This window comes from Candoia aspera, chromosome 6 (assembly GCF_035149785.1).
Source record: "Candoia aspera isolate rCanAsp1 chromosome 6, rCanAsp1.hap2, whole genome shotgun sequence".
Taxonomy (NCBI): domain Eukaryota; kingdom Metazoa; phylum Chordata; class Lepidosauria; order Squamata; family Boidae; genus Candoia; species Candoia aspera.
Genome location: NC_086158.1, coordinates 55,224,953 through 55,251,385, shown reverse-complemented (window position 1 = coordinate 55,251,385; position 26,433 = coordinate 55,224,953). Strand labels below are relative to the sequence as shown.

At 34.8% G+C, this 26,433-nt stretch overlaps 1 protein-coding gene across 23 annotated transcripts in view; it reads right to left on the bottom strand.

Annotated features, from left to right (window-relative positions):
* The window catches only part of TCF7L2 (transcription factor 7 like 2), a 220,946-nt gene that overhangs the window by 20,070 nt on the left and 174,443 nt on the right, over positions 1-26,433 (bottom strand). For 9 of the 23 annotated variants that reach the window (XM_063307178.1, XM_063307181.1, XM_063307185.1 and 6 more), the window contains exons 5-10: positions 21,686-21,818; positions 14,681-14,783; positions 12,189-12,275; positions 6,096-6,236; positions 2,914-3,073; positions 1,523-1,642 (exon numbers count right to left, since the gene is read on the bottom strand). In XM_063307178.1, the coding sequence (XP_063163248.1) occupies positions 1,523-1,642; positions 2,914-3,073; positions 6,096-6,236; positions 12,189-12,275; positions 14,681-14,783; positions 21,686-21,818 (744 nt within the window). The remainder of the gene's footprint in view (positions 1-1,522; positions 1,643-2,913; positions 3,074-6,095; positions 6,237-12,188; positions 12,276-14,680; positions 14,784-21,685; positions 21,819-26,433) is intronic. The other 14 variants (XM_063307182.1, XM_063307180.1, XM_063307186.1 and 11 more) reach the window with 3 other exon arrangements.

Genomic DNA, 26,433 nt, shown 5'->3' with positions numbered 1-26,433 from the left:
TCAAATTCCAAGGAAGTCAGGCATCCTCTACTTATTGCAAAGGCATAGACAGAATTATTTAAGTTGTGTAATTTCTCATGTTTGAATAGCATGGCACTGCTAAAATTCCCCTTTTTGGCAGCTGGCTATCCTAAGAGATAGGAACCAGAGTCTCCTCAATTCTGTCTTTTTGAAGACCCGGACGCTTAAACTGACTATCAAACTGTAGGTCTACTAATTTCCAGATGCTTTGTTTAAGCAGATTAGATACGGTGGAGCTACAGGACATTGACCCCAGATTTTTATTTCTTTGGTTTCAGCACTTATGCAGATTTGCATTTTATTTTTACTGCCCTTACAAGGTAATTTAATCATTTATTTTTTATTTAAAACAATTTATATAGCTGCCCAACACAGATACAAATTCTACCACACAGTTTAGCAATTTTTTGTGATAAAAACAGGACAGAGTTTTATATAAATAGAATAAACTCATTTTTCCCAGCTTCCCACTTGTAATCTACAAATTGCTAGTGAAAATATTTGGGTTCTATTTGAAATTTACCTTATACTGATTGGAGTGTTTAAGTGATTAGATAATATGGTTCGTACTGGAAATGCTTCATACTGATGCAGTAACTTCCCTGGAAGATACCTATTGTACTTGTTGTGTAGTAAATTTATATTTCAGTCACAAACATATGGAAATAAACAATCATGAATATCAACTGGTGGATAAGATACAGAACTTCATGCCATCCCTCTACATCAAAATATATATCCAGCCATTTCAACAGAGCTTAAACAAATGCTACAGTGTGAAATGCTCATTCACAATGTATCTGCAAAGATAACACACAGACAGGGTCAGGGTATGATGCAAAATGGTGCACTGATCTCTTCAACCAAGCTCCCAATTCAGGATCTTTCAAAGGAAAAACTTAGATAATAAAGGGGCTAGATAACAAAGAGCCAGTACAAGATAGCTGGTAAGCCAATATCATTTTCAAACAAACTGTGATCATGACAGACAATTGTACAATGAAGTAAAATATAAAACAGTAGAGGGTGGAATAATTTATTTAGCCCCACTTGAGAGCAAGACTTCCAACAAATCTTTGCCTTCTCTGAAGCTAGGGTAAGCCATTCTTCCACTTTCCACCATACTCTCACACAGGTATGCAACAAGGCACTCAATTTGGGGGTTTGGAGAAAAAGATGTAGGTGAGAATAGAAAGAGAACTGTATTATTATTATTATTATTATTATTATTATTATTATTATTATTATTATTTTGGTAAAGTGCAAAAAAGTTGAAGTTCTAATGGGATATATATTCTGCAAGAAATTTGTTCTCATAGATCTTTACTGACACACCTCTATTGAATGGGTGCCAATTGTATCCAATTGGGTTGGCGACAGAACGGAAACATCCGCTATAATTACCGGATTGGTAGTGCTTGTCTTTCGTGTGTGGGCGTACTTCAGCAGATTACAGCAGTACTTGTCTACAAGCTCTACTACTGAAAAAAATTCTACCTACATAGCCACCTACATAGTTATCCCGTGCGGACCAGCCGGGGTAAAGTTGCATGTGAAGTTGTCGTTCCTTTCTGGCTAGTTCATAATATTTTGCTTGTTCTTCTCTAGACAGTGCGTGCCACTGTAAAGAGAAAGGAAAGACAGCCACAGTCACAAGAGTATTCAGTAATACACTACACATATAATAAATCTTAGAAAGCTGCATCCAATAAAATGTATCAACAGACACGGATGGCACATTATTTGTCACTGATAAAGTCTATTTCACTGTTACTTCAGCCAAGATTCAATTGGAATGAAAAAAGAAAGGTATAATATCTTGAGCATGGTTCAGTTTGTACTAAGCTATAATGAGTGAGACATGCAGGACATGTCCCTCAAACAGCTCACACTTTAAATTACTATGCACTTCCTTTCATATCATTCTAAAATACCTTCCTTAGACAAAACTTTCTGTTTGTCTGGGTGGTTTACAATAAAAAAAAAATATTGTAAACCGCCCAGAGTTCCCTTTTTGGGAGAGATGGGCAGTGATAGAAATTTAAAAAATAACAAGAAGAAGAAACAAAAAATTTAGCATATACTTTTAATGCCTGGATGGCTGGTCTACATGGCAAACTGTTTAACCTTCAACATCGTAAACATAACTTTGGGCCAGTCAGTCTCAACCCTAGAAAGAAGGCAGGGGCCAGCCACTTACAAAAACTTTGCCAATCAGACTGCATGGTCTTGTCCTGTAGTCAATAGGAGTCAAAACTAACTAAAAGGCACAAGAATACTACTACTAGTAGTAATTGATGTGTTAGTATTATTGTTATTGTTCTTAGTCCTGTTGCTAAAAGATGGCTCTTGGGCATCTCCTTAACAGATTTAGGGTTCTCGCACAGAGAGAATGGAGATTCCAGCATCAATGTCTAAAGCTTTGTGGAAAGGGTATTCCTGCTCCAAGAGGCTACAAACATGGATCAGAAACTGAATCCAACTACTAGAGTACGTTTAAAAACCAACAGAATTTAAAAAAAAGCACACCAAATATTTGAGTATGGAGGCACCAGAGGTTGGCAAATGAAGATGAAAAGGCAATGATTTCAAACCTAACAATCAAGGGAAACAGGGAAATGCATACACTGACATTAGGTAGCATTTAGTTATGCTGTAGAAGTGTACCTACATTTAGATTTAATAATCATCTATATGTTACCCCAAAACCCAAGGAAATGTCAAAAGCACATCATGTTAGAGCAACAAGGTCAGAAGAAAGGCTACAAGTTCCACTGGATAGTATAATCTTCCCTGAAGACATTTATGGATTGTGTCTTTTCATTTTAGACATCTTGCTTGTTTCATCCAACACTTTAAAGGCTTCTATACATACCCTGACTAGTTACCTACCCTTCGACCAAGAATCTGATTGATGGCAGCACTCTCTTTCAGTGTGCATTCTGCTACAACTTTTGCTCTCATTTCCTTCATATACAACATAAATGCATTAAGAGGTTTCTTTATGTGTGGTTTCTTTTTCTCCTCTTCTTTTTTGGAGTCCTGATGTTTTCTAGAAGTTTGACAAGAAAAAGAAAAAACAGAACTTGCACGTCATTATATATTCTATATTATACTTTATCCTCCTCTCACATTAAAACATAGCAAGGACTAAAGGGTCCTTTTTACTTATCTTACAGTTGAGAATCTTCCACAAAGATATAAAAGTGGGAGATTCTTTATAAAATGTAAGAGAGAGTTCTATTTCATGTTTAGTAATTTATATCCCATTGTGCAAGGTTAAAAAATGCTTAAAGCTTTTATATATATATACATATATATACATATATATACATATACATACATTTATATATATATACATATATATATATATATAGTGTGTGTGTGTATATATGTATATTGTGTATGTACAGTATATGTGTGTGTGTGTATACACACACACACACATATATAGTGTGTGTGTATATATAATAAAGATGGATATGGATATGGATATAGTAATTAGCTGTGATTCCTAAGCTGGGAGAGTGGCTCCAACAGATCTCAGGAACAACATCAGAGCTCTCTGTCCAGAAGAGTACAATGCTAGGAACAGCTAAGACACTGCGCAGAACCCTCAAACTCCCAGGCCTCTGGCAGAGGACCCGAGGTTAAGGAAGACACATACCCACCATAGGGGTGAGAAGGGAATATATATAAATATAAATATAAACATAATAAATAGGGTATTTATAAGATAGTATGGTACTACTGCTTCACAAGATTATTGTCATGAGTAAGGATGGCGAGCCGCATTTCTTGGTTTTCTGAAGACATTCCAAACGTATCTCCTTAATTGCTTGTTCCTCCCTCTTTCGATGGGAGTAAGGGTTTGTTAGGATTGATGTCCTAACAGCCAGGAAACACACTGAGACAAGGAACTGGTCTCTAATGTTTTATTGCTTGTACATAACAGGAATCCTAACAAACTGAAGAAGCGTGGGAAAACCCAGACATATAAACCCCAAGGGTTAAGGCGGTCCCGATCTGTGTCTCTTTGAATGGCTGACCAATTCCTCAGTGCTACGCATGCGCTTGACAGTCGGGATGGGAGCCCCCTGCTCGCCATCCTTACTCATGACAATTATAGACAAGAATAGTATACTACATTGTTGCCTTTTCACTTATTTCAGAATAATGGGTGGTGTAAGTGTCGCAATAACATTAATGGCTCATAGCAGAGAAATATTTTTTTAAGGTGGTATAAACAGTTTAAATAAAAGGCATCATAGGGATGGCCTCAGGGATCAGTAACTGAAGAGAAATCCCCAGTCATACAGGATGGAAACTAAAAACTGCTCTAAATATTAGATTTTTGAGCTGGTTCTTAAGTTTGAAGCATAAGGTATGTAAAATAAATGTTTGCAGATTATAGATAAATACAAACTGGAGTGCTGTTAACTTGATGACAACATGTAATTCAGTTATGAATTTATGGAACATTTTTGATTTGTAATGCATTGTGATCCTCTTATACTATTGATTTTCACAATGACTACTCATTGGTTTCTTGTTCTAAAACGATAGGCTTCAATTTACCTTGTCTATATAATATATGGAGAAATTGGATACTCATGCTGATAAAAAGCTGCTCTCTTCATCCTGAAATCAACAATAATGGCCTGACCATATAGGAAACTACTTTGCTCTTATCTTTGTTGCCGTGACCAGTGGCAACAGGAGAAACAGAAGAAGTTATTAAATCTGTCCCTTACAGGGCTAATTTACCATTCTTCTTTCTGAATAGAAAGCGAACAAGTAATTGTTATAAATTAGTTAACAAAAAAGCAGACAACAAAGAAACATTCCATCCACATAGCAATAATCTTAATAATCTTCTTCCTCTTCTTCTTATGGGTGGTGATGAACACTAGAAGATTCAGGAACTTCTTCACTCTGCCTATGTAATTTTTCTTTAGTAGCTGAGGGCCACCAAAAATTACATAGGCAGAGGGAAGAACCTCCTGAATATATGAACAATAACTTGACACATTACTGGCTACTCTATAGCAGCAGTATCCCAGACTTCAGGCAGAGGAGGCTTTCTCTAACCCAGATATCCAGGTATGAATCTAGATCTTTCCCATCAGAATGTGGGCATTCTAAAATAGCCTCTCATGAAAATCTAGCTCTTTATATAATTATTGGTCATAAGTGAAGCCATTTGAGCTGAAGGAAAACCACATATAAAAATAATTTACTATCCTTTTGTATATCTCAAAGTCCTATAATGTGTATCCGGTAAAACTGACTATGATCACTCTGAAACAGAAGGTTTAGCACAGTATACCCAAGGCTGTGCTGGGTGGAAATATACAAAATGTTCATTTTGTTTATTCTTATGTTGACCAATAAAGCCACTGTTTGATTTTATAACAAATGTATATGAATCATGATTTCAGTTTCTAGGATTAGAATACCAGATTTGGGATTAAACACTTTTGGAAAGAATACTTAAGGTTGTATACCTCATTATCAGCAACCCATGAATACACAAATAAGAGATTCCAGACTGCTCCAACTGCACTGTTCATGATCTTGGCTCAAACACTATGCATATTTGATATTTAATTTCACATGTCCAAACATAAATATGCTTTTCACAGGTAGTCTCCAAGCAAGGAGTCCAGATAGGTAGAAATTCTCTAAATGAATTTGACATCCATTCACTATGAACAAATCAGAGATTGATATGAGTCAAGAGAACTTAATGAGAGCCTAAATGCTCATATAAACAAATCTAAAACAAATGGATAATAGATTGGTGGTTCAGCATAACCTTACAGGCTGAAGGTTGATGCTTTGATCCCTTGTCAGCTTCCAATAGGATATTGAAAGACTCATGCTGGAAACCCTGGAAAATCATTGTAAATTATTGAGCTAACTAGACCAATGAGCAAACTCAGTCTAAGGCAGCTCCTTATGTTCTATACCTTCAACCCCAATTGTATAAAGAAAGGCTTTCAAACATTGCTACCCACAAATTAGACGACCTTTGAAACTATATTTAAATGTAAACAACAACAACAACTTACGAGCTATGGAGTGAGCCAACATCATTCTGGGAAGATTCTTGTTTGACTGTTGGGGTGACTATTGCTGGATGAGGAATCCCAGTTGTATGTAAACTATGATGTGGAGGGACCATGTGTGGAGGGAACCTAGAGGAGATAAAGCTGTGTAAATCGTCAGAATAATAATGAATGAATGGGGACAGGTGTACACACATATAATAAAAGCCACATTACAAGGATATAAAATCTATGCAAGCAAATGAAAACTGGTATCCATTATTCAAACTTTATTTTTAAAAATGATGTGTCTATGATAATTAAATCTAAGAACTCATTTATTATTAATAACTAGGATTTTTTCAAACACCTATAAATAGCAATTCAGTTCATGAAAACACAATGAATTTTCTGCACATTCACATGAATATAAAGCATAGATCTTAATTTGCAGCAAATTATGAAAAATAATGCATTAGAGATTTAAAGCTCCAGTCAGAATATTAAACCAAATTGAAGATTAAAGGTGGCTGTTTTGTTGATATATATTAACAGATAATAAAATGTTAATAGTACCACCATGGATGTGCAATTCTTTATATTATCTTATGTATTCATGTATTTATTTTAAACCAGGTATAAGGAAATTGTTTAACTTCTGCTCTATTAATACTTATTAGCACAGGGAAAGAGAGCCAGTTTGGTCTAGTGGTTAAGGCAATGGGCTAGAAACCAAGAGTCTGTGAGTTCTAGTCCTGCCTTAGGCATGAAAGCCGGCTGGGTGACCTTGGGGCCATCACTCTCTCTCAGCCCAACTTGGTGCAATGTAGGCTAGCCTCCTTGTGGTGTACCCTGGGCAATGTGACTTGTCATGGCTAAATAGTCTACACATCTGGCTGCTGGACCTCACAAGGATTTCCCAGCAAGAAAAAAAAAAACAGCATGAATACCGAACTGCTATGCCATACGATAAAAAAAAAAAAAAAAGCATAGGGAAACTAACATTTGGGGCAAAAGGTGACTTAGTATCATTTCTATGTAACAACAATTGAATAAGCATTACAGAGATAACGCATATGTTCTGAAGCTCACAAAATATGAATATATCTATAATTTTCTGATATATTTTATTATAAATCTCATTATTTACCATAGGCCCTCTAATATTACAGGGATAGTACAACCAAGACTTAAATGAAGAATGAATGCAGGACAGCTTTGAATAGGTGGAAAATAGGATATGTGAGATGTGTGAAGTCATACAGAACAATGATATTTTTAAAAAAAAAAAAACTAAGCAAGAATTTGGGGTAGTTCAGAATATTGGAATATATCTTTCATATATCATTCTCAAGATTGGGGATGATGGGCATTGTAGTCTAACACCCCTGGAGACCCCACATTAATACCTCATGTTTAAAGTATTCAAAATAAATAATTGCAAGAATATAACTGATTAGCGCTAATAATTAAGATTGGTTATAATCCTAATAAAGACCTATATCCAAAAAGGTGGTGGTGGTGGTGGTGTGTGTGAAACAGAGAGAGAGAGAGAGAAATGGATGGCTATATTAATAAATAAGCTATTTGGATATACCAATTTCTAAATACTTGGGCCTAAGAGAAATGGATCAATTAAGATAGTACCAATCATAATAGAACAAATTATCTACGTTACTTAAACAATGTCTTCTTTCCCTGACAAAGAAAGAATGGCCCTCAGAGCAAACAGAAAAGACAACGATCAAGCTCTTTCCCAAAAGCTCATTAAACTTCATGGCTTTAAATTACAAAAGCCAATTCCATCTATTGGTATTTATTTTTAAAATCAGAATCAAAATACAAAACAACAACATGGATGGCATTTGAAAGTGTAGGGGTTGTGCTCTGCATCTGTGGTTTGCCTCTATCATAGTTGGGATGGTGGGAGATATAAAGCCTGTTTTGGTCTGACACACTGGATCATCCTGACTTGTGTGGAAAAGAGAAATATCTCCTGTACTCTTATGTTGCAGAGTATCTAGCATTACTGTTCTTTTATTCTATGGCAGGGTTTCCCAAAGGGGTCAATACTGACTCCCATGGATCAATGGGATTATACAAGATTATCATCATCATCATCATCATCATCATCATCATCCATAGTACTATTCAAGTAGTATGGGGGGGGGGTCGATGAACAATCTGAAACTTCATAAAGGGGTCAATGAGCTGGACAGTTTGGGGACTGCTGTTCTATAGAACAAACCAAGCACTGACTTTGGCAATACCACTGAATGGAGCAAAAACTATCTCCATCCCTGAGAATGGAAAGTCCATTTTGCACAGGTAAAAGTCCTGTGGAAAATATTGAAGAATACCTAAGACCTTATATCAGTGCATGAGTATACCTCATTGCCTAACTCAGCCACTTCCTCACAAAAGATTCACATTCTGTGACATATATAAGAACTATTCTGGATCATGGTTTAATCAAGCCAAATTGGGTGCAGTTTTATTTTATACATTATAAAAATACTTGTTTTTAATCAAATGCATTCTTGTCTTGAATGCCAAAACCTAAGGGACGTACAATGAAAAACAAAGTACCAAACCTAGACTAGAAAACTATTTTTTATGAAAGGTGTGTTATCTTAAATGTTTCCTAACTTTTTAAAAAGCTAGTAGACAAAAGGATAAGCAAGAAGGTATGCCAACGTTAACTGCAAGTTTGGAAAGTCTCATTATGGCAAACTGGGTGAACAAGGAAGCAAATCAAAAGGTGATAAAGTCATATCTAAAGGCTTCCTAAAACAAGGTGAAAACAAAAAGTAGCTATTTCATTGACTTATTTCTGATTTTTGATAAGAGTGGGAGAAGGGAAACCAGCTGTACTACTGCTAAAAACAGTTGATACTGCAGTTAAGTTTTGCTGTGTAAGGGGAAATGTTTCTCTGTCTCTCTCTCTCTCTCTCTCTCTCTCTAAGTAAGTAAGTAAGTAAGTAAGTAAGTAAGTAAGTAAGTAAGTAAGTAAGTAAGTAAGTAAGTAAGTGGAAATTCACCCTTGTCCAACCTGGAATCTTCCAGATTTGTTCCCAGGGAACATGGCCGTTGGGAATTTGGGAGCTGAACTTTCAGCATACAGAAGGAGCTCCTGATTGGGCAATACTGTAATAAAGCATTAAACTCTTTATCTTAGTGTCATTTGGAGATGATTTGTGGGAAGCAGTTCTTTCCCATGTGGAAGAAAGGGAAAAGTCACACAATTGCTATTTATTCCCCACCTATAATTTCTTTCCTAGTTCACCCTGGGAAAATCATGGGCAAAGTCATGACATGATAAAATTAAACCTTGTAATAAAACAACCTGAAACGTAACTTTGGAAAAATAATATACTTAAAGCTCTGGAAGAAAATCTAGTTATTACAATATTTCAACTAAAATTAGTTGAAGCAAAATACCTAAAGGATGGGAAGAATAGTTAATCTTTATCAAAGATCATTGATAAAGCAAAGAAGGCTGAAGTGAAGGAAGAAAAGATTTTCAAATGTTATGAGGAACAGATGAGGAAGAGTGTCTACTTTCAAAGCTCAAATCTGTCTGACTTTAAAAAGTTTCATAGGATTTCTGAGTTTAGTGTTACGTCTGATTGTCAAAAAAGTTGTTACTCTTTTCATTTCTTAATGTTTCATTTCTTAAGGTTCTGGGGTGATATAAAAAGTAAGCACAGCTGTAAGTTGAAACACAGAAGTAGCCAAAATGGGTCAATTCCCCAAGGATGGTTTTGCTTCAGAGGAAAAAAAAAAAAGAGTTGAGCTTGAAAGATGTACGCATGTGTGTGAAAAATGTCAGGAAAGAAAGCTACACGCTACTTTTTTATTTACACTGAAATGAGTGGGCACAGAGTCAAAACTACTAAATACTAACCATCCGTCAATACAATTATTCAATATAATATGGCAAAATAATAAAAGCTACATTAATTATGCCTTTTGTGCGACTGGGTCACGGTTTTTAAAAATTCACATATGAAATAAAAGTACTAAAAGTTATTTATTAAATGTATTCTCTTTGTGTGTGCTGATACACGTGCTACTATGTACATATGGATTTTTGTTTCATGTCTCTTTGGGAGTGGGCGAGTTCCTCACTGTACATTATATAAGAACATAAAACAGAGAGAGGTCCTATGGCTTTGACTGCAAAATATCTTCCTGCAGACCAGCATCTATCCGAATTGCAATAAACACTAAAAATTCTAAGTAGCTCATTATATACCCTGTCTGCTTTTATGGCTCCAAGCCAGAATATAATGATGAGCTGTAACTTGTTAAGGACAACTAATTTTTTGTTCCTGGCTGTCTCAGGGGCTTATCTCTCTTATTCACTCTCACTTCATTTCACTGTTGACATGTTTCTGTTAACTGGATGTCATCTGCCTGCCTTGATTTTATGCACAAGCAGTGGGATGCATTTTTCCATGCAACTATTCTGCTTTGAGTTGCATTAGGTTTGTCATTATCCTCTCATTTTCCCCTTGCACTTGTAACATTTCATCTATTCCTGCCTCATTTTATTTTATTTTATTTTTTTGAACCACGGTGCACCCACATTATGGTTTATACATGATCTTGCTCCCTTTGAAGCCGGCAGATTTCAGAGCCAGCCCTCGTCAGGAGAAGTGCCTACTACCAATTTAGCAGGCTGAGGGCCCCGAGCTTCAACATCTCAATCTAAAGGGGGTCACAGAGTGGCACAAGCGAATGTCAGCAAGTGCTGTTTAATTGCCAATCTAGGCTTCTCCATGGTGTTTAAAGTATAATGACCCATCACTTAATTCTGAGAAGTCCTGGCCCTGCTGCTGAATAGAATGAATATCAAAGGATGTGCCAGAGCAGGGCAAGGAGCATACAATTCTTATAACTGTTGTAAGTATAATGGACTTGTACTTCTGTCATCCCCTTATCACAATAATGTATTTAGTTTGCTGTGTACCCTTTCTAACTAGCTCTTTTTCATAAAGGCGTAGCTGAGGAATACATTGGCCCCCTTTCTCTCGCATTCCCCTCTATTGCGAAAAACTAAATAAAGTAAAAATAGAACAACCTCAGTGATAACCATTAAACTGAAGTCGATGACATTCAAACATCTTTTCAGACCCTGCCTATCTTTTTCACATGTATAAAATTAACAACAAAATAAAAACAGAGAATGGGAATTCTAATAGTACGTGTGCAAGTAGAATTTGTTTATTTGGCTTTTTTCAGTTTGAAATCTTTTGAGAGTATCTGTTGGCCAAGAAATTTCCTTTCAGCTTCTTCAAACCATTGCTATCCTTAAGACCACCTTTTCTCTGGCCTTCACTAGAAACTGCAAAGATTGAAACATGTAGGGAGGAGGGAGATGAGGCTGAATGTGGAACCTTGCTATGTAATGCATGCTAATTCAATTACGTGCCATCATCAAAATGGATTAGCTGTTTCAGCCCATCAGGAAAGTCTAAACCTCCACCGATTTAATTAACTGGACTGAAAATCAGATGAACAGAGAATAAAACTATCATTAGCAGTAATTAGTGATTACTTAAACATAGTACTGTCAAGCAGTTTGTAAATAAACTAGCTTCTCTTGGAAAATTAGGTAGAATTAATTGGAGGTTGGGGAAAAGAAAATAAATATATATTTCTTAATCATTAAAGGATCAGGTGGGTCTCTTTATGTGAAGTAAAAATATTTGAGTTTAAGAATGAGGAAAAATTTCAACACCCCTCTACCAGCATAGTAAGTAGACTGCTTCTATACTTCACAAGAAACTGCTGGAAGGAAGAGCCATGGGGAAAACAAAACCTGTAATAGCATAAGCTCCTGGCTTCTTAGTATCATAAGGTTATTACACTGCTCTCCTCCCGTTAGCTATCAATTAAAACAAATAAACTTCCAAAACACTGAATTTCAATACTTAACATATGATAGGGTTTTGTTATGGAAAACAATGGATGAATATGTATTCCTTCACACTAAATGGGAGATCAACGTATAATTAAGGCATATGATTTAGCAAAGTTTTGCACTCAAAAAGAATAATAAATGGAAGTAGGAGCTGACTCTTATTTTGGACCTAGGTATTTTGAACTCACCTTGACATGGAAGCATTGACGGTCAAAGCAGTGGGGTAGGGATGTCGGAATCCTCCTGTTGTGATTGGATAGACTGGCTGACCTTGCCTAGAAAGATAGGGGAGGAAATGAATTAAAAAATAACAATTATAGGCTATTCTTTTTTTAAAAAAATCATTTTTAAAAAGTTCTCTGCCCAGTAAGTTTTATTCTCATTTGATTGGAACAAAAATCTTGGGGATTGTACAGCACCAGATCAAAGAAAAGAAACACAGAACAATTTGAATGCCATAAATCTGATACGAATGGCTAATTAAATTTTATAACCTCTGCTTATGTCAATAGAGACCCTCTCCCCAAGCTGAAACTAGGTGTTTTGTTGTAATAATTAAAGGCGAAGTCTTGCTTGCTTTAATGGAGCCATCACACTAATTGAGGGCTACACATCCAAAGGAAAACAATAATGAATGTAAATTTATACCAAAATAAAGTACAGTGAATCAAAGGACTTCAGTTGCGCTTTGGGCCTCTTTTGGTATTTAGATCTCGGTGAGAAAACATTAAATTAACAGAGCTTAATTTGTAGCCTTTTGTCAGATTAACAAGTGTTGACAAGAGTTACCAGGGGAGAGTCCCCAAGAAGTATTGTGGGTAACCAGTAGACAATCATACCTCATTACAATAATTAAAAAATACAGCAACATACCAAACAGTATTCTTATGAAAGCTCCATAGATTTTTCTGACTGAGGTTTGTCTGTCTGTACTAGGTTTTTTTTAATTTGTCTTTCAAATGTTTGAACTGAATGGGAGATTTTGTCTGGTGTATATACTATGGTAGTTATTGTTGTTGGTATTAGCATTATCCTAAATACATCCAATCTGTTTTGGTATGGATCCTATGTTTGTTAAGTGTAGATTGGTCAAAAAAGTATAAAGAGAAAAGTTGAGTAATCTTTAAAGTATTTGATATTGAGGATCTTTGACCATGAATGTTGTAGAAGTACAATAAAGTGGTTTATGTAAATAGAACCAAAGGTAAAACTGTTAAGTATTAATTGTTTTTTTCTGCAGAAGTGATTAATGAAGATATATGCTACAGAGTTAGCTAATGAAGTAACACACTGTAAAAGTCTTGCTACTGTATAGAAATATGTTACTTTTTTCATTCAAATTTTAACTGTGTCTACCAAAAAAAGTCGTTAATTTTCTTCAGTCTCTGGACCATACTTTTCATCTATAAAATAAAAAATAACTTGCGTAATGCCAGGAAGCAAGCTTTCACAGAGCTCTACATATAATAATAAATAAATGTATATGGGTATGCATGGTGAAAGCAATTTGTTCCAGTTGTGCAAAACAGCTGACAACTTTCTACCTTATTCAAAATCAGCACATTATTAATATACAAAGGAATGTGCCATATAGATGTGCCATATAGGCTTGCCATATAGACTTTATGACTCACAGAAGATAATTTAAAGCTAAAAATTAGAAAAGTCAGAAATCAAGAAAATAATGAGCCAAAAACCAAACATGCTAAAAATGTTGAAATATTATAGTGCCTAAAATGCCTGGTGCATCTGACCAGCTAACTATGTGAAGACATTGCTCATTTTATTCAGCCTTCTCTCTTTGTCTAGTTACAATAACTTATTTTGAGCATGTTGTAGTAAGTAGAATGGAACAGGCATGTGCTAAGATTTACTCACTTGTGAGACCTTTAGACAAAATATGTTGGGCAATTTACATATCAAATACATTTTTTGTTTCATTTTTATAAATCATGTTTGAGGCTTCCCCCTTCTTTGTAGTGTTTTCTGCTAAGTAAGGCATGTGAGAGCTCTCCTTGAATAATGCTAGTGTAATGTTCATGTCCTGAGTCATCTTAGGTTCAATGAACTACTGTAATGTTGTTATTACATAAGTTTATAAAGGAAATACATGTTTTGATTATAATTGGAATCCTTGATTAATCTTCATATTATTACACATTCTTAAAATCAGTTTAGTTTTCTTCATCACTTTGTCACTTAGCTCCCTCTTAATGTTTGAAATGTTTGTTTCATAAAAAGGAAAAAACATTCCAAGACATGAAAATAAATTATTTTTAGAGATGTATACAAATGAGATGTTTTACAAACAAGTACCAAGAATCGTAAAAATAACCATCAGAATTAGCAAACTGCTAACATTGTATCATCCTGAAAATTTTATTTCCAATACTTTGTAGTAACACTTGAAATAAATGTTTCATGGATCAGAAATTAAAACAAATTAAAAGCTGCACACAACTTCCATTCTTACTTAATATTCTATGATCCATCATTTAATCTTTATTGACTAAGTTACTGATTTCCCAGCATCATAAAGTGGCAGCTGGCAAACATGTTTATTTCAAAATACACATTTCAGGCAAAGGAAATAACCATGATAAACTTCCCCTACATATATGCACAAATATACATAAAAAATGAAAAATAAAAAAATAAATTAAAAAATGGAACTCCTTACTGTGGTACTAACCATCCTAGCGGATGGGGAATTTGCCCTACAGTGCCCGGTGATAGTGGATAATAAGGAGATATATCTGGAGGGTGTGGAGGCCGTGGAATTCCTAGGGAAGAGGAAAAGGAAGCATCATAAAACTGGGTCAGGGCAGAGCACAAAAAGAGAAAAGTGAAGGAGGCAGGTAAGTAATACTAATTTCTATGCCATGAGCACTACCCTTTCTGCCTTTATTTTCCATTTTCAGTGCAAGGCCTACTGGCTTGACTTCTTTCCTAGAACAACCTTCGTACAATACTAGAAAAGTAGGACATTTGATCTGTCTTCTTCTCCACACTCAAAGATCATGCAGGACTTTGTTCTCCAAACCTTACTAGGAGAGAGCTCCCACTCTACCTACATTTTGTGCTATCATGTTTGTTGCCTCCCTTTATCCGCACCTTTAAGTCGCTGTTCTCTCTCTCTCTCTCTCTTTCCCCAAGAGTTTCTTTCTGATCTTACATAGATACATCTGTTCCAGTTTTGTTTGTTTTTAAACTTTATAATCTTGATGATAAGGGGATGAACCAATCTTCAAGGAGATGGAATACTGTCATCCATAAACTCATGCACACTAATACTTCCTTTCAGTTACTTGAGTACTTTTTCTGTACACTATAAAACAATGTTTTTATATATGTGAACACAAATTTAAGAACTACAAACTTTACTACAATATTAATTAAGGAACTACTTGATGCATTTATATCTCTTCTCCATACAGTTGGTTGGACAGCATGAGTACAAATAATGAATTGGCAGCAAAGAGGAAGGCAACCAGGGTTGGTAGTACCGTCTTCCGTTGTGCCCAAATGGATGGTACATTTTTCCAATTGGTTCTGCCTATTCTACTAGACCACACAGGGTAGGCATGGTCCAAATCTTGTCCATCAAACAGTGCCGTCTGGGGGAACTCAAGAAACATGCCTTCTCTGCCACAGCGGTCTTGGAACACCAGACCCTTGAGATTCTCTTGGCCTCAATTCTGCTGGCATTTCCTAAGTCCTTGAAGACCTGGATGTTGCTTAGGCGTGGGATTTGGAGGTTTGGTTCAACCACCAATGGAATTTTTCTTAGTATGGCTGTTGTATGGATTGGAATAGATTGCCCTCAGGCACCATTATGTTATTACTGTGTTATTATTTGCTGTTGTGCTTGTATTGTTTCTGTTGGCTTTTAATCTTAAGTTTGCTACCCAGAGTTACAATTGCAAGATGGGCAGCTATAGAAATTGTGTGTGTGTGTGTGTGTGTGTGTTTGTAAATAAATAAATATCCAGTAGCTCTGCCATTGGCAGAACCTGATAGAAAGCCAACAAAGAAGGTATTTAGGGATGGGAGTAGCCAGCTCTGATCCACTGAACCTGAAGCTGTTCCATTCCTCTACAAATCAAATAATAAAAACAAAAACAGATGTCTCCTATCTTCTGTCATAGCTGCTATGAGCAAGCAGTTTTGGGAAGTACTACAAGATTCAACAATGAACCCTAGATTCATTTTATATTGTTCTACCATTATCTTCAAATAACTGAAACCTTGAAACAACATCTAGAACCTAGACCTAAAACTTATAAAAAATGATGTAATTCACTTAAATCAGAAATAGCTAGAGGATTTCTAGTTAATCTGTATTAAGCCACTTTAGAATAAAAGTCAAACTAGGATAAGGCTAAATTTTATGCAGTTTTTACACAGAACAAAATCTGCCATTCATTTAATTGGAAGCTTTTTTCCTCTGTGCAGATTGCAGGACAAGAGGAAGGACTATCCACATTAAGATACCAAAGAGAAGTAGGTAGGTAGGTAAGGTATACCTATTTTAGCATAATCTGGATCGGAATCCCATCTTTTATTTTTGAAAGGGAAAAAGGAACAGATATAATTGCATGCAACATGATAAAGATAATATGTAGTTTGGCCTTTATATTGTGAGAATTGGGCACACTAACTAATACTGATTTTGGATAGATTTGGATGGATTGGCTAGGTGCAGCTTGATTTCTAATAACTTGCATGCTGCAACAAATCCAGATTTACCACTAAAGTATATGTAATAGAGAACAGCAACTAATAACTATTTTACCATATTTGAATCTTTTTTAAACACATGATTAACTTGGAACAAAAGAATTTTCCCACCTCCCAGCTTTGTGTTGCTGATTAATTTTTGAGAAAAGTTTTTAGCTAAGATAAATGAATGTCTTGAAAGAGTTTATTTGGAATTGTTCCAAAACATTCTATGTGGCTGCTCATAATGATCTTTCCAAAACTTGTGTCCTTCAAATGTGTTATGACTGGAACTCCTTGGCCATAGTCCCCAAGGCTCCTGATATTCAGACGAGGGAATTTCCAACATGTCTATAGAGCAGTGTTTCTCAACCTTAGCAACTTTAAGATGTGTAGACTTCAACTCCCAGAATTCCCCAGCCAGCTTTGCTCATCCTGCTAGGGCTCATCCTGCTCAATCTTGAATCAATCAATCTTGAGTTAAAGTCCACACATCTTAGATTTGCCATGGTTGAGAAACACTGCTATAGACAGCAGATTGAGGAAAGATGGTTTATAAATGTATAGCCTGCAATGCTAATTTTCTCAGGGGAATAACAGTCTGGGTTAGTATTTTAAAGCGATTTAATCCTTTACAATACAGAAAAAGCAAGATTCAGAAGAGAAAACATTAAAATGAGAACAGTATTCACAACTCTAAAACGATGTTTAAGTCATTCAGAAAGCTTTAAACTCTAAATTAAATCTTCCTGTGGGATATTTTCAGGCAGAGGCAGTTTTTTTCCCCTTCTCCTTCATTACCTGAACAGATTAACTGGGCTTTAAAGATTTAGTGAGCAGTTTACACCCTTGAAATAATGTTCACAGAGAAAAGTACACAGTCTAGGGATATTAATCATGTTTTAAAATTATTCCCTATATAGCCATTGTTTAAATCGTAGCAAACTAACTGCTGGGTATTTGCAATATTAACAGCTGGATGCATGATATTCCTTTTAAAGTTACAATTAAGTGAAATCCAAGAGCAGACAATTGTGGCACGTGAAAAAAATATGATGCAACAATCCATTTATTTCTGGATGGACATATTATCTAAATATATTATTTACAACTCTGGTAAATCTTTGATCTTTAACAATGTTTGACATATATTCACATTATCAGTGTTACTTTTTAATTAATTTTCAGGAATTTGGACTAACAACCCCACCCCCCACAAGTCCTTTTAAGTTCTTTATGTAACCTGAAGAGCAGAGACCACTACTGCAGCAGGCTACCAAAATATATATTTTAGTTAACAAAATAAACCAAGTCTATTCCTTAATACTAATAAATCTAAAATTGTATCATGTATAGAATACAATGCCTATACACTAATCATTCTTTAAAATGGACTAAGGAACATACTGAACATGGGACCAATTTTTTTTTAATGCTCTTTCGTACCCCATAGTACTTGAAATTTATTATTTTGTAAAGTAATTTTTAAATTAAAAAAAATAATGAGGCTAATGTAAAGGGTAGTTTTGATGGGCTGGTAAAGGCTGATTGTTACAACATTTCTTTGTTAAATGTTGATGCAAAAGAATTCAAAAACTACCGTGGCACTTATGTTAAGACAATACTAGGGCTCATCCTGCTCAATCTTGAATCAAAATGGTCTTGAACACTTCAGAAAAACCTGATTTGACAATGAGAATGTCTTGAAATGCTACAATGGAACTTTCTTGAACAAGTTTAGATCAAATATGGGTTTCCTTCTTTTTTAAATACTTTGATTAAAATGTGGTTCTTTAATCCTTTTGCCAGGAATATTTGAAAATGAATTATTTATTCACCCATCTATATGTCTCATGGAAATTATCAAGAACATCCTTTATCTCCTCCAATATTTACTGGTAGTTCTCATTTAGCAACCACAATTAGGACCTGCAACTTGGTCATTAAGTGAAGCAGTCATTAAGTGAAACCATGACTGTGCTTATAATCTTACTTCAGCTTTCCTTTGCTTTACAGGCCTGTGAAGGTTGTAACTGCTAGAATTGGTCATAAAGTTACTTTTTCATCACCATCATAACTGTGAATAGTTGCTAAATGAGGCAGTCGCTAAACAAGTACTACCTGTACTTTAATTTAATACTAGCACAATTGGTCTGTTTTGTAAGGTTTAGACACTGTGGGTCTAAATGCAGCTGAACACAAAACTCATGTTTTATGGATAATTATGAATGTTCTACAACACAATGTATAGATATAGTACAACAAAGTATCAGATGATTCAGTTTTACCTACTTTTATATTCTTCCTATAGATTCCAATGTAGCTACTGAAATTTGTACAAACTGGGATTTTACCTGGTGTTTGGATACTTTTAAATATCTGGGAATAATTACTTCAATAATACTTTCTTTCTGTAGACCTAAATAATATCATATTGTTTGTATTATAGTAATATTGATATAAATATATGGTAACAGCGTTCTGTGACTGTCATGCTGGCCACGTGACCGCGGAAGTGTCTTTGGACAACGCTGGCTCTTCGGCCATGAAATGGAGGTTAGCACCACCCCCTAGTGTCAGACATAACTAAATGAGAACCTTTACCTTTACTATATGGTTAAAAATTCCAGTGGGAAAATATACACACTGTAAAAGTGAACATTTTCTCAGGATTTATATATATTTAGAGGCACTCCTATTTTAACACCTATAAGATATTTTATATAGATTTGTAAGTTATTAAGACATTTTCTACAGGAAAGATCTCTCTAGATATCTTTAATCAAGTGACAGTTATCTTATAATGAAGGGGAGTTTAACTTACCTATTTTCCAGCTTTATCACTTGGCCTATATTTTAATTTCTATTTCCTTCTAGAATTCAAGTGATCCAATTCAAAAACTACTATTGGACCAATTGGAAACTTATTTTATGACTGTTTCAGTATTAAGTCTTTCATATATTTTTTTTAAATACAGTCATACTGTGCGTCCAACAATAAGGACAGCAAGATACCTTTTGAAGTTACTGGAACAGAAGCATGCTTTTTACCCTTATTTGCATTATATGCTTATACTTTGGGATAATCCCAGCTGGAAAATTTCAAGTAATCCTCCCCTATTTGGAGCAGGTATGCATGGTCTAATAGGGGTATTAATACTTTATATCAGCTTATTGCTAATTATGTTTTTAACCATCCCTGATGAAGTAAGAAGTATTTAAATTGTCTAAAATTATTGCACATAATCACATTTTACAATTTTGTCCAGATGCATTATTATCAGTCTTGAAAAGTGTATTGGATATTCTAAATCCACAGTCCTCTTTAATAAGAGAAGATGTTAATTATATACAATAATTTTGAAACAAAGGGTATTGTTGTTAACTAGTTTTACTGATGTAAAACTGATAAACAACTAGAATTGATTGAATAGAACATATAAATAAATAATGCATTAACAAATGAAAGATCAATGGACTTCTAGAATATTAAATGTGTGTCTTATGATCTTAAGAGGATATTAGTTCAACAAAATATTTTTTCATATTAGAACGTTTAAAAAGGCTTTGTTGTCAGATTATGTAAAATCACAGAGGAGACATTTACACATAGGAACTTTGGCTTGTTCCAATATTGATTTGTTTTGGTATACGTACATAAATTTGCTCATATGGCTTTCGGAAGGATAATGTTCTTTAAGGATATGTGTATTATTTTGAATTATATTAACAAAATTTGGGATGTATGAAGAGATATAAGCTTATGGAGCATGGGGTAAAATATTTTGAGATGGAAAGCCAGTATCATCCAGATTTACAGTCTTGGAAAATAGATGTATATTCATCCTCTGCTTAGAACCTGACCCTAAACTGACATTATGAAAAGACTGAACAATATTATTCCATGTGGTCAAGTTTTAATGCTGTATATTTAAAACTAAGTTGATTTTTCTTATATGTATTATAAAGTTATGATTGTTTTTCTATTTGCTCATTTTTATGTTTTATATTTCTTTTCCCCCTCTTTTTTCTGTACATTATTGCAATAAAACATTTAAAATTGAAACAAAGCGTCCAATTCTGTGATATGAGAACGATTTAATTTTGGAAACTTACTTAACAATGGCTTAAAAGTCAAGCATAGGCCTAGCTGGTTGAAATCAATATGCTACAACTCTGGAATAATCCCAATGAAGTCAGGGCATTAGTCCAAGAAAACGAATTTACAATTGAACGCAAATTTTATATTGCTTTCTTTTTAAAGAATTGTTAAAACTGCATATATTTTATTGTGGTAGATTTATTTAGTGAATTTAATTTAATTTAATTTAGTTTAATTTATTTAATTATTTAATTATTTTAATTTAAAATAATAATTGGAAATGGAAATAAAACTTTTAAAAACACAATCTAATCTCTATTTCATATCTCTATGTCTATATCAATTTATATCTATATCTATCCTGATAATAACTATCCCTGATAATATTCATTTGAATCATTTTATCCTGCAATGGAAATTTCCTTTCTCTTTCTAGAAACAATGCTATATAAGGTAATTCTTTACCATTTTTATTAAAGTAGACCTCTATTAACAGCTTTTAGGAACAATTGAGTATTATCTTGGTATTTTTCTTTAAACCATAAGGTTTAGTTTCTGGTTGGTATCAATGTATCCCACCTAAAAACAGACATTAGAAATGGATTGCATTATCATTAGAATGCATTGAATGATAGGGCACATCATTTCAAAGTTATGTATGCAGGAAATTACAACTTACCTATCTTGCAAACTGTCATCACTTAAGTTAATTTGCTCATTTTTAATCACTTTGAAACTGTTCCTTTTGTTACATTTTGCCAATATTTTTCTTCCTTAATTGATCTGACACTACCATATTTAAAAAACTTCTTTAAAGCCTAACCCCTTCTCAAACATCCCTCCACAATAACTCTTTCAACCTACCTGTTTTTGGATCTACATCGGCTGGTAAGTGTGGAGGAGGATTCCCTGGTGTGAAGTGCTCATTGCTGTACGTAATAAGCGGTGTAAGAGGATGTACATGATGTGGGTGCTGCACAACTGGGACTTTGTTAGACTGCAAAAATAGAAAATAAAAAGTGTAGGGAAGATGCTGCATTAATAATCCTCAAAGTAGACACATTAAGGAAGCTATAGACATATGCACACACACACACACACATACACAATTATGCACATATATACACAGCTACAGATGTTTTTAGCATTTATGACTCTTCATGTTCAGAATGTGAGAATATCTTCAATAGCGCTCTTTCTCCCCCTTTTTCTAATGCTTTGGGATTCTTAAGTTTCTTTACTAGGAAGTGAACTAAAATAAACTCAATGTTCTTAAGCCTTCACTCTTTAGAATGAAATTCCTGACCTGTAAACTGAAGCCTCTTGACTCTCTTTTAGGGACTTCTTCATAGCCACTCTTTAAAGTCACGTTTTAAATGGCCAAAAATGTTTTCTCAGTGACCTGTCACGTCCTTACCATGGCTATCACAAAGCACTCAGTACAAGCCATGAACTGGCCAATGTTCCCTCCAGCAGACCAATAAAGAAATTGGCTTCTAGTGCACCCTGCCCCTAACCCCACTGTAACCTCATACACTTGTTTTTGCTGCAAAGTGGGAATCAGTTATTCAATTTCAAAAGCACAGTGAAATGCTGAGGTGTCATGGTTACTTGTCTTCAAGGGGGATGGAAAGCCAAGGAGGTGGGGCAAACTAAGGTTCCAACCAATGGGAAACTGCTCATGCTGAAGTTCCAGCTTTCAAACAGCAAACTGTGTTTGCAGTCTTTGCTTCTCCATTGTAACTGAGATAGAAGAGGTCGGACATGGTGAGGGAACACAGCAAATGCCATACATGGAAGATCCTAGACTTCATTTTAATTGAACTCTCTCTACTGTAATGTATTTTAAAGATTTTCATGATATATAAAGGAACATCTCATCATTTGGAGGAAAGCTGCTGTTGCGGTAGTAAGGGTTTTTTGTTTGTCTGTTTCCTTTGTTTAGATTAAGACATGATGTTTGCACTATGAAATTTTGAGAGTGTCACAAAATATAGAAGTCTCAGGGAGCAGTTGTTTGCTGATCTCTACCAGGTATAGGAAATATTTTTCACCCTCTGCCAAATAATGTAACGCTAAAATTGCTGACAGACAGATATTACAGTCAGATGTGTATGCTGCAGAGTTCATTTCAGGACACACAGTTCTGGTCACAAATAAAATCCATGTGTCAGCAATTCAAAAGCTGTGTTGTTAGTGGACATGAACCAACCTGAGCCAATCATGCAGCTGATCCACCTAGAAACAAATTAGCATTGGCCCTAGAGTATTTAAAAGAAAAGGCAGACTTTGTGTTTTTCAAATGCAGTTCTCACACTACAACCAACTTTTCCCCATATACTTTTTAAATTTCATCCTCTAGATACGTCCACATTCAGCTCCATGTCTGCCTTAAACTAAAATTAACTACTGACCCATCATCCATTTTTTTAAATTTTGTAAGTATGTCCTAAAGAAAGAAAGAAAGATATTTGGAGTTTTAGTTCATTAAAAAACAAGCAAGCAAGCAAAGACTATCCAATTGTCTCAAAGATAGTAAAGCCTAAACATGCTTATTTGCAAGGTAAATGTCAGTGAACTGAATGGAACTTATTGAATTCCAGGGGAATTTCTTCTGAATAGACATCTAGGCAAGGGTCCCAATTTTCAAATAAACAGAGCATATTAATATGCAACTTCTCACTGGCAGTGAATATAACTTGGAGAAGGGATGTGGAAAGAAGGGGATGCTTAAAACCGTATCACTCTCAAAAATAAAATATCAAATGTTGTATTATAGTTAAACTATTATTCCTCCACAGGGATAACAGAAAGGGAATAAAGAAGAAAAAACTAAAATGTGGAGGGGGGGATTGTTTTTTTTTTTTAAATTGCACAGTGAATTGCACACACACCAAAAGATGAAACAAGCAAACTGAGCCATTTTTTTTCTGCAAATAAACCAATTGCAATTCACACACATTCATACACACTCACCAGAGAGAGGGGGGGGGGGAACCCTATTCCCTATAGAGGATTTACACTAAAATCCTACAACAGGGACATTTAACCAGATTAGGTAGCAGCAAAGATAAAAAGTCTAGTATTAGATGAAGAATGGATTAGCGTCAACTTTCATTTTCAAATGTGTCTTCATTTCCTTTTATTACCTTCAGTAAGGAACGATTTGCATTAACATCAAGTAAAAGGAATTACATTAAAAGAATAGGGACAGTAAGTAGTGCCTACAAGTGCCACCTTAGTCCAGGAGCTGTCAGTCTTTGCTATTATCCTCAATCTAGATTAGCAATTGTCATTCCAAAAAGAGATGGATGGACACTTTCAAAGAAACCTCTAAGATTTCTTCTTTTAAAAGTACATAAATTCTGAATTTCCTTTGAAATACTTCAGACTTTCAAAGCATATTTCATTATACCGTATCAATGTAGTTTGCTTGCTTTGCAATTTTTCAGTTGGATTGGAAAAAAACAGTAACTTGTACTTGATGAAAATGAAAATTCTACCACAGCTATTTATTTATTACTTATACACTTTTTTTAAAGGGAAGTATTTTTAAAAACTGCTACAAGACTTATTTCTGAGTATAACTCTGCAGGACTCCTCCATAATGCTACAATTATTAAAAACATAACAAGACAGAGTCACTGAATACATAGGGACTTAGTAAACATGTTGAGGGTTGTGTAACCCTAACCCTAACCCTGGAATAATCACACTCTATTATAATGAAGATAAGCGGTAATAAAAATAAATTAATTTAATTCACTAACTTATAAAATAGTAACAGCTTGTAAAATAGTTGTTGTTGTTATAAAATTTATTTTGCTGCTCCCCCTGGCAGAATGACCTAAGATGAAGCAATCACTCAGAGTTCATTCATGCTTGTCCTTAGGAAATCAAACACAATTCTGATTTTCTCAAATAATATTCCAGCCAGAGACAATATATACTGATGGCTTCTATGAATAATCACTGAGAAAAATTTAAACCTGTCAGTTTATTTGTTGTTCTGTGCCAGATGAATCTCTGAAATCTAGTTTATTTGTTAACATATTTTGTTCAACTTTTGCAGTCATTCAGCATCCAAGCGTAGCATTCCGAGGGCCCGAGTTTCTGAATTATCATCAGACTTGCATTGCATGTTACGAAGGAGATCCCTACTTGCCTTTTACATTTAGTTATTGAGTTCTGCAAGTCCACTTTCAATGCTCACTAGAAGATTTGATACAGACTTAACATTTCTGAAGGTTTTCTCTATGGCTTACTACATTCTCATTCAAAACTCACTGATTCCTCCTTTTTCATTAAGTTAAAGATCTCATTGAGCCCTCCATTATATAAATGTTAAAGATCATATGATGATGACGACCATTACAATTTAGAGGCCATCTAACTCCGGACAAGTCTGGGTGGCTTATAATTAGAAATAAGAGCATAAAACCATGCAAAAAGGAATCATGCACATCTGGAAAACATACAATATCACAAAAAGACGGGGCCTGAACAACCACTCTAGCCCCAGCTCCATTCCACACACTGGAATATCATCAGGGTGGGAGTCATATGAATGTCTTTTGCTACAGTTTGTGCAATTTCAATTTTGGACAAATATAATGCTAAAATATAGTTTATGCTATGGAAACAGGCTAGCAGGTACTTTTATACTTTATCTAGACAGAGATAAAATTGAACTTTGCTCGTCCACTGCAATTTAGTTTTTTGTTAAATATATAATGGTACCAATATGTTAGGCACATTTACTGAAAAAGGGCAAGGATAGCCAACAATTCAAACAAGACGGCAAAGGTAATTTTGGAGGTACTTCTGGTTTGCATCAAAGGAAGTTGATTTTGCAAGTAGCATTATGGAATTAAATTAACTATATTTCTGGGTGGGGAAGCTCAGGGGGAAACTATTAGCAATGTCAGTGTTGAGAATTAATACTCCATTTCCTTCTGTCTTTGAAGTGAACAAAGGGGGGGATTGCCTGACACCACCCCACTGCCCAAAAGCAGTCTCCAGCACAATCAAATGACTATAAAAGGTTAAACACAGAAATTAGATTAAAAGCGCTTTTATATCATCTTAGCTCCTTCCCTCTTCCACATATATGATTGTTTTCTAGAGTATATTTCCCTATTTGTTCTTGCTTACTTTATAATAAAACCAAATCACTGTCTAACAACACTGAAATTTTCTGGAAGTGTATCTTTTAAAATGCCGTTAATGAAAAACAGAACAGGATTTTTCTTACTCTAGTCAATAGAATTAGAATACAAACAAATACAAATAGAAGATGGATGAAAAGGTGAGCATATGGAGGGCCCATCTTTTGGTAAACTTGGTAATTAATTTCTGGCTTGATGAAAAAGCAAATTAAAAGTTTGGCATTTTTTCCACTTTTCCTTGATTGTCTATGCCTGAAGCAAAGCAGATTACATTACAGTCATGGAATCAATAAAGTTACTGAACAAAAATTAAGAAGGTTTAGCACATGTATAAATGAAGATAACATAAACCATGGACAAGACCTTCCTATTAGAAATTTCAGCCACAGTGTATTAAAAATGCAGCTGTGTCTTGAATAAATTCCTATAAGTTACTCCAAGAGA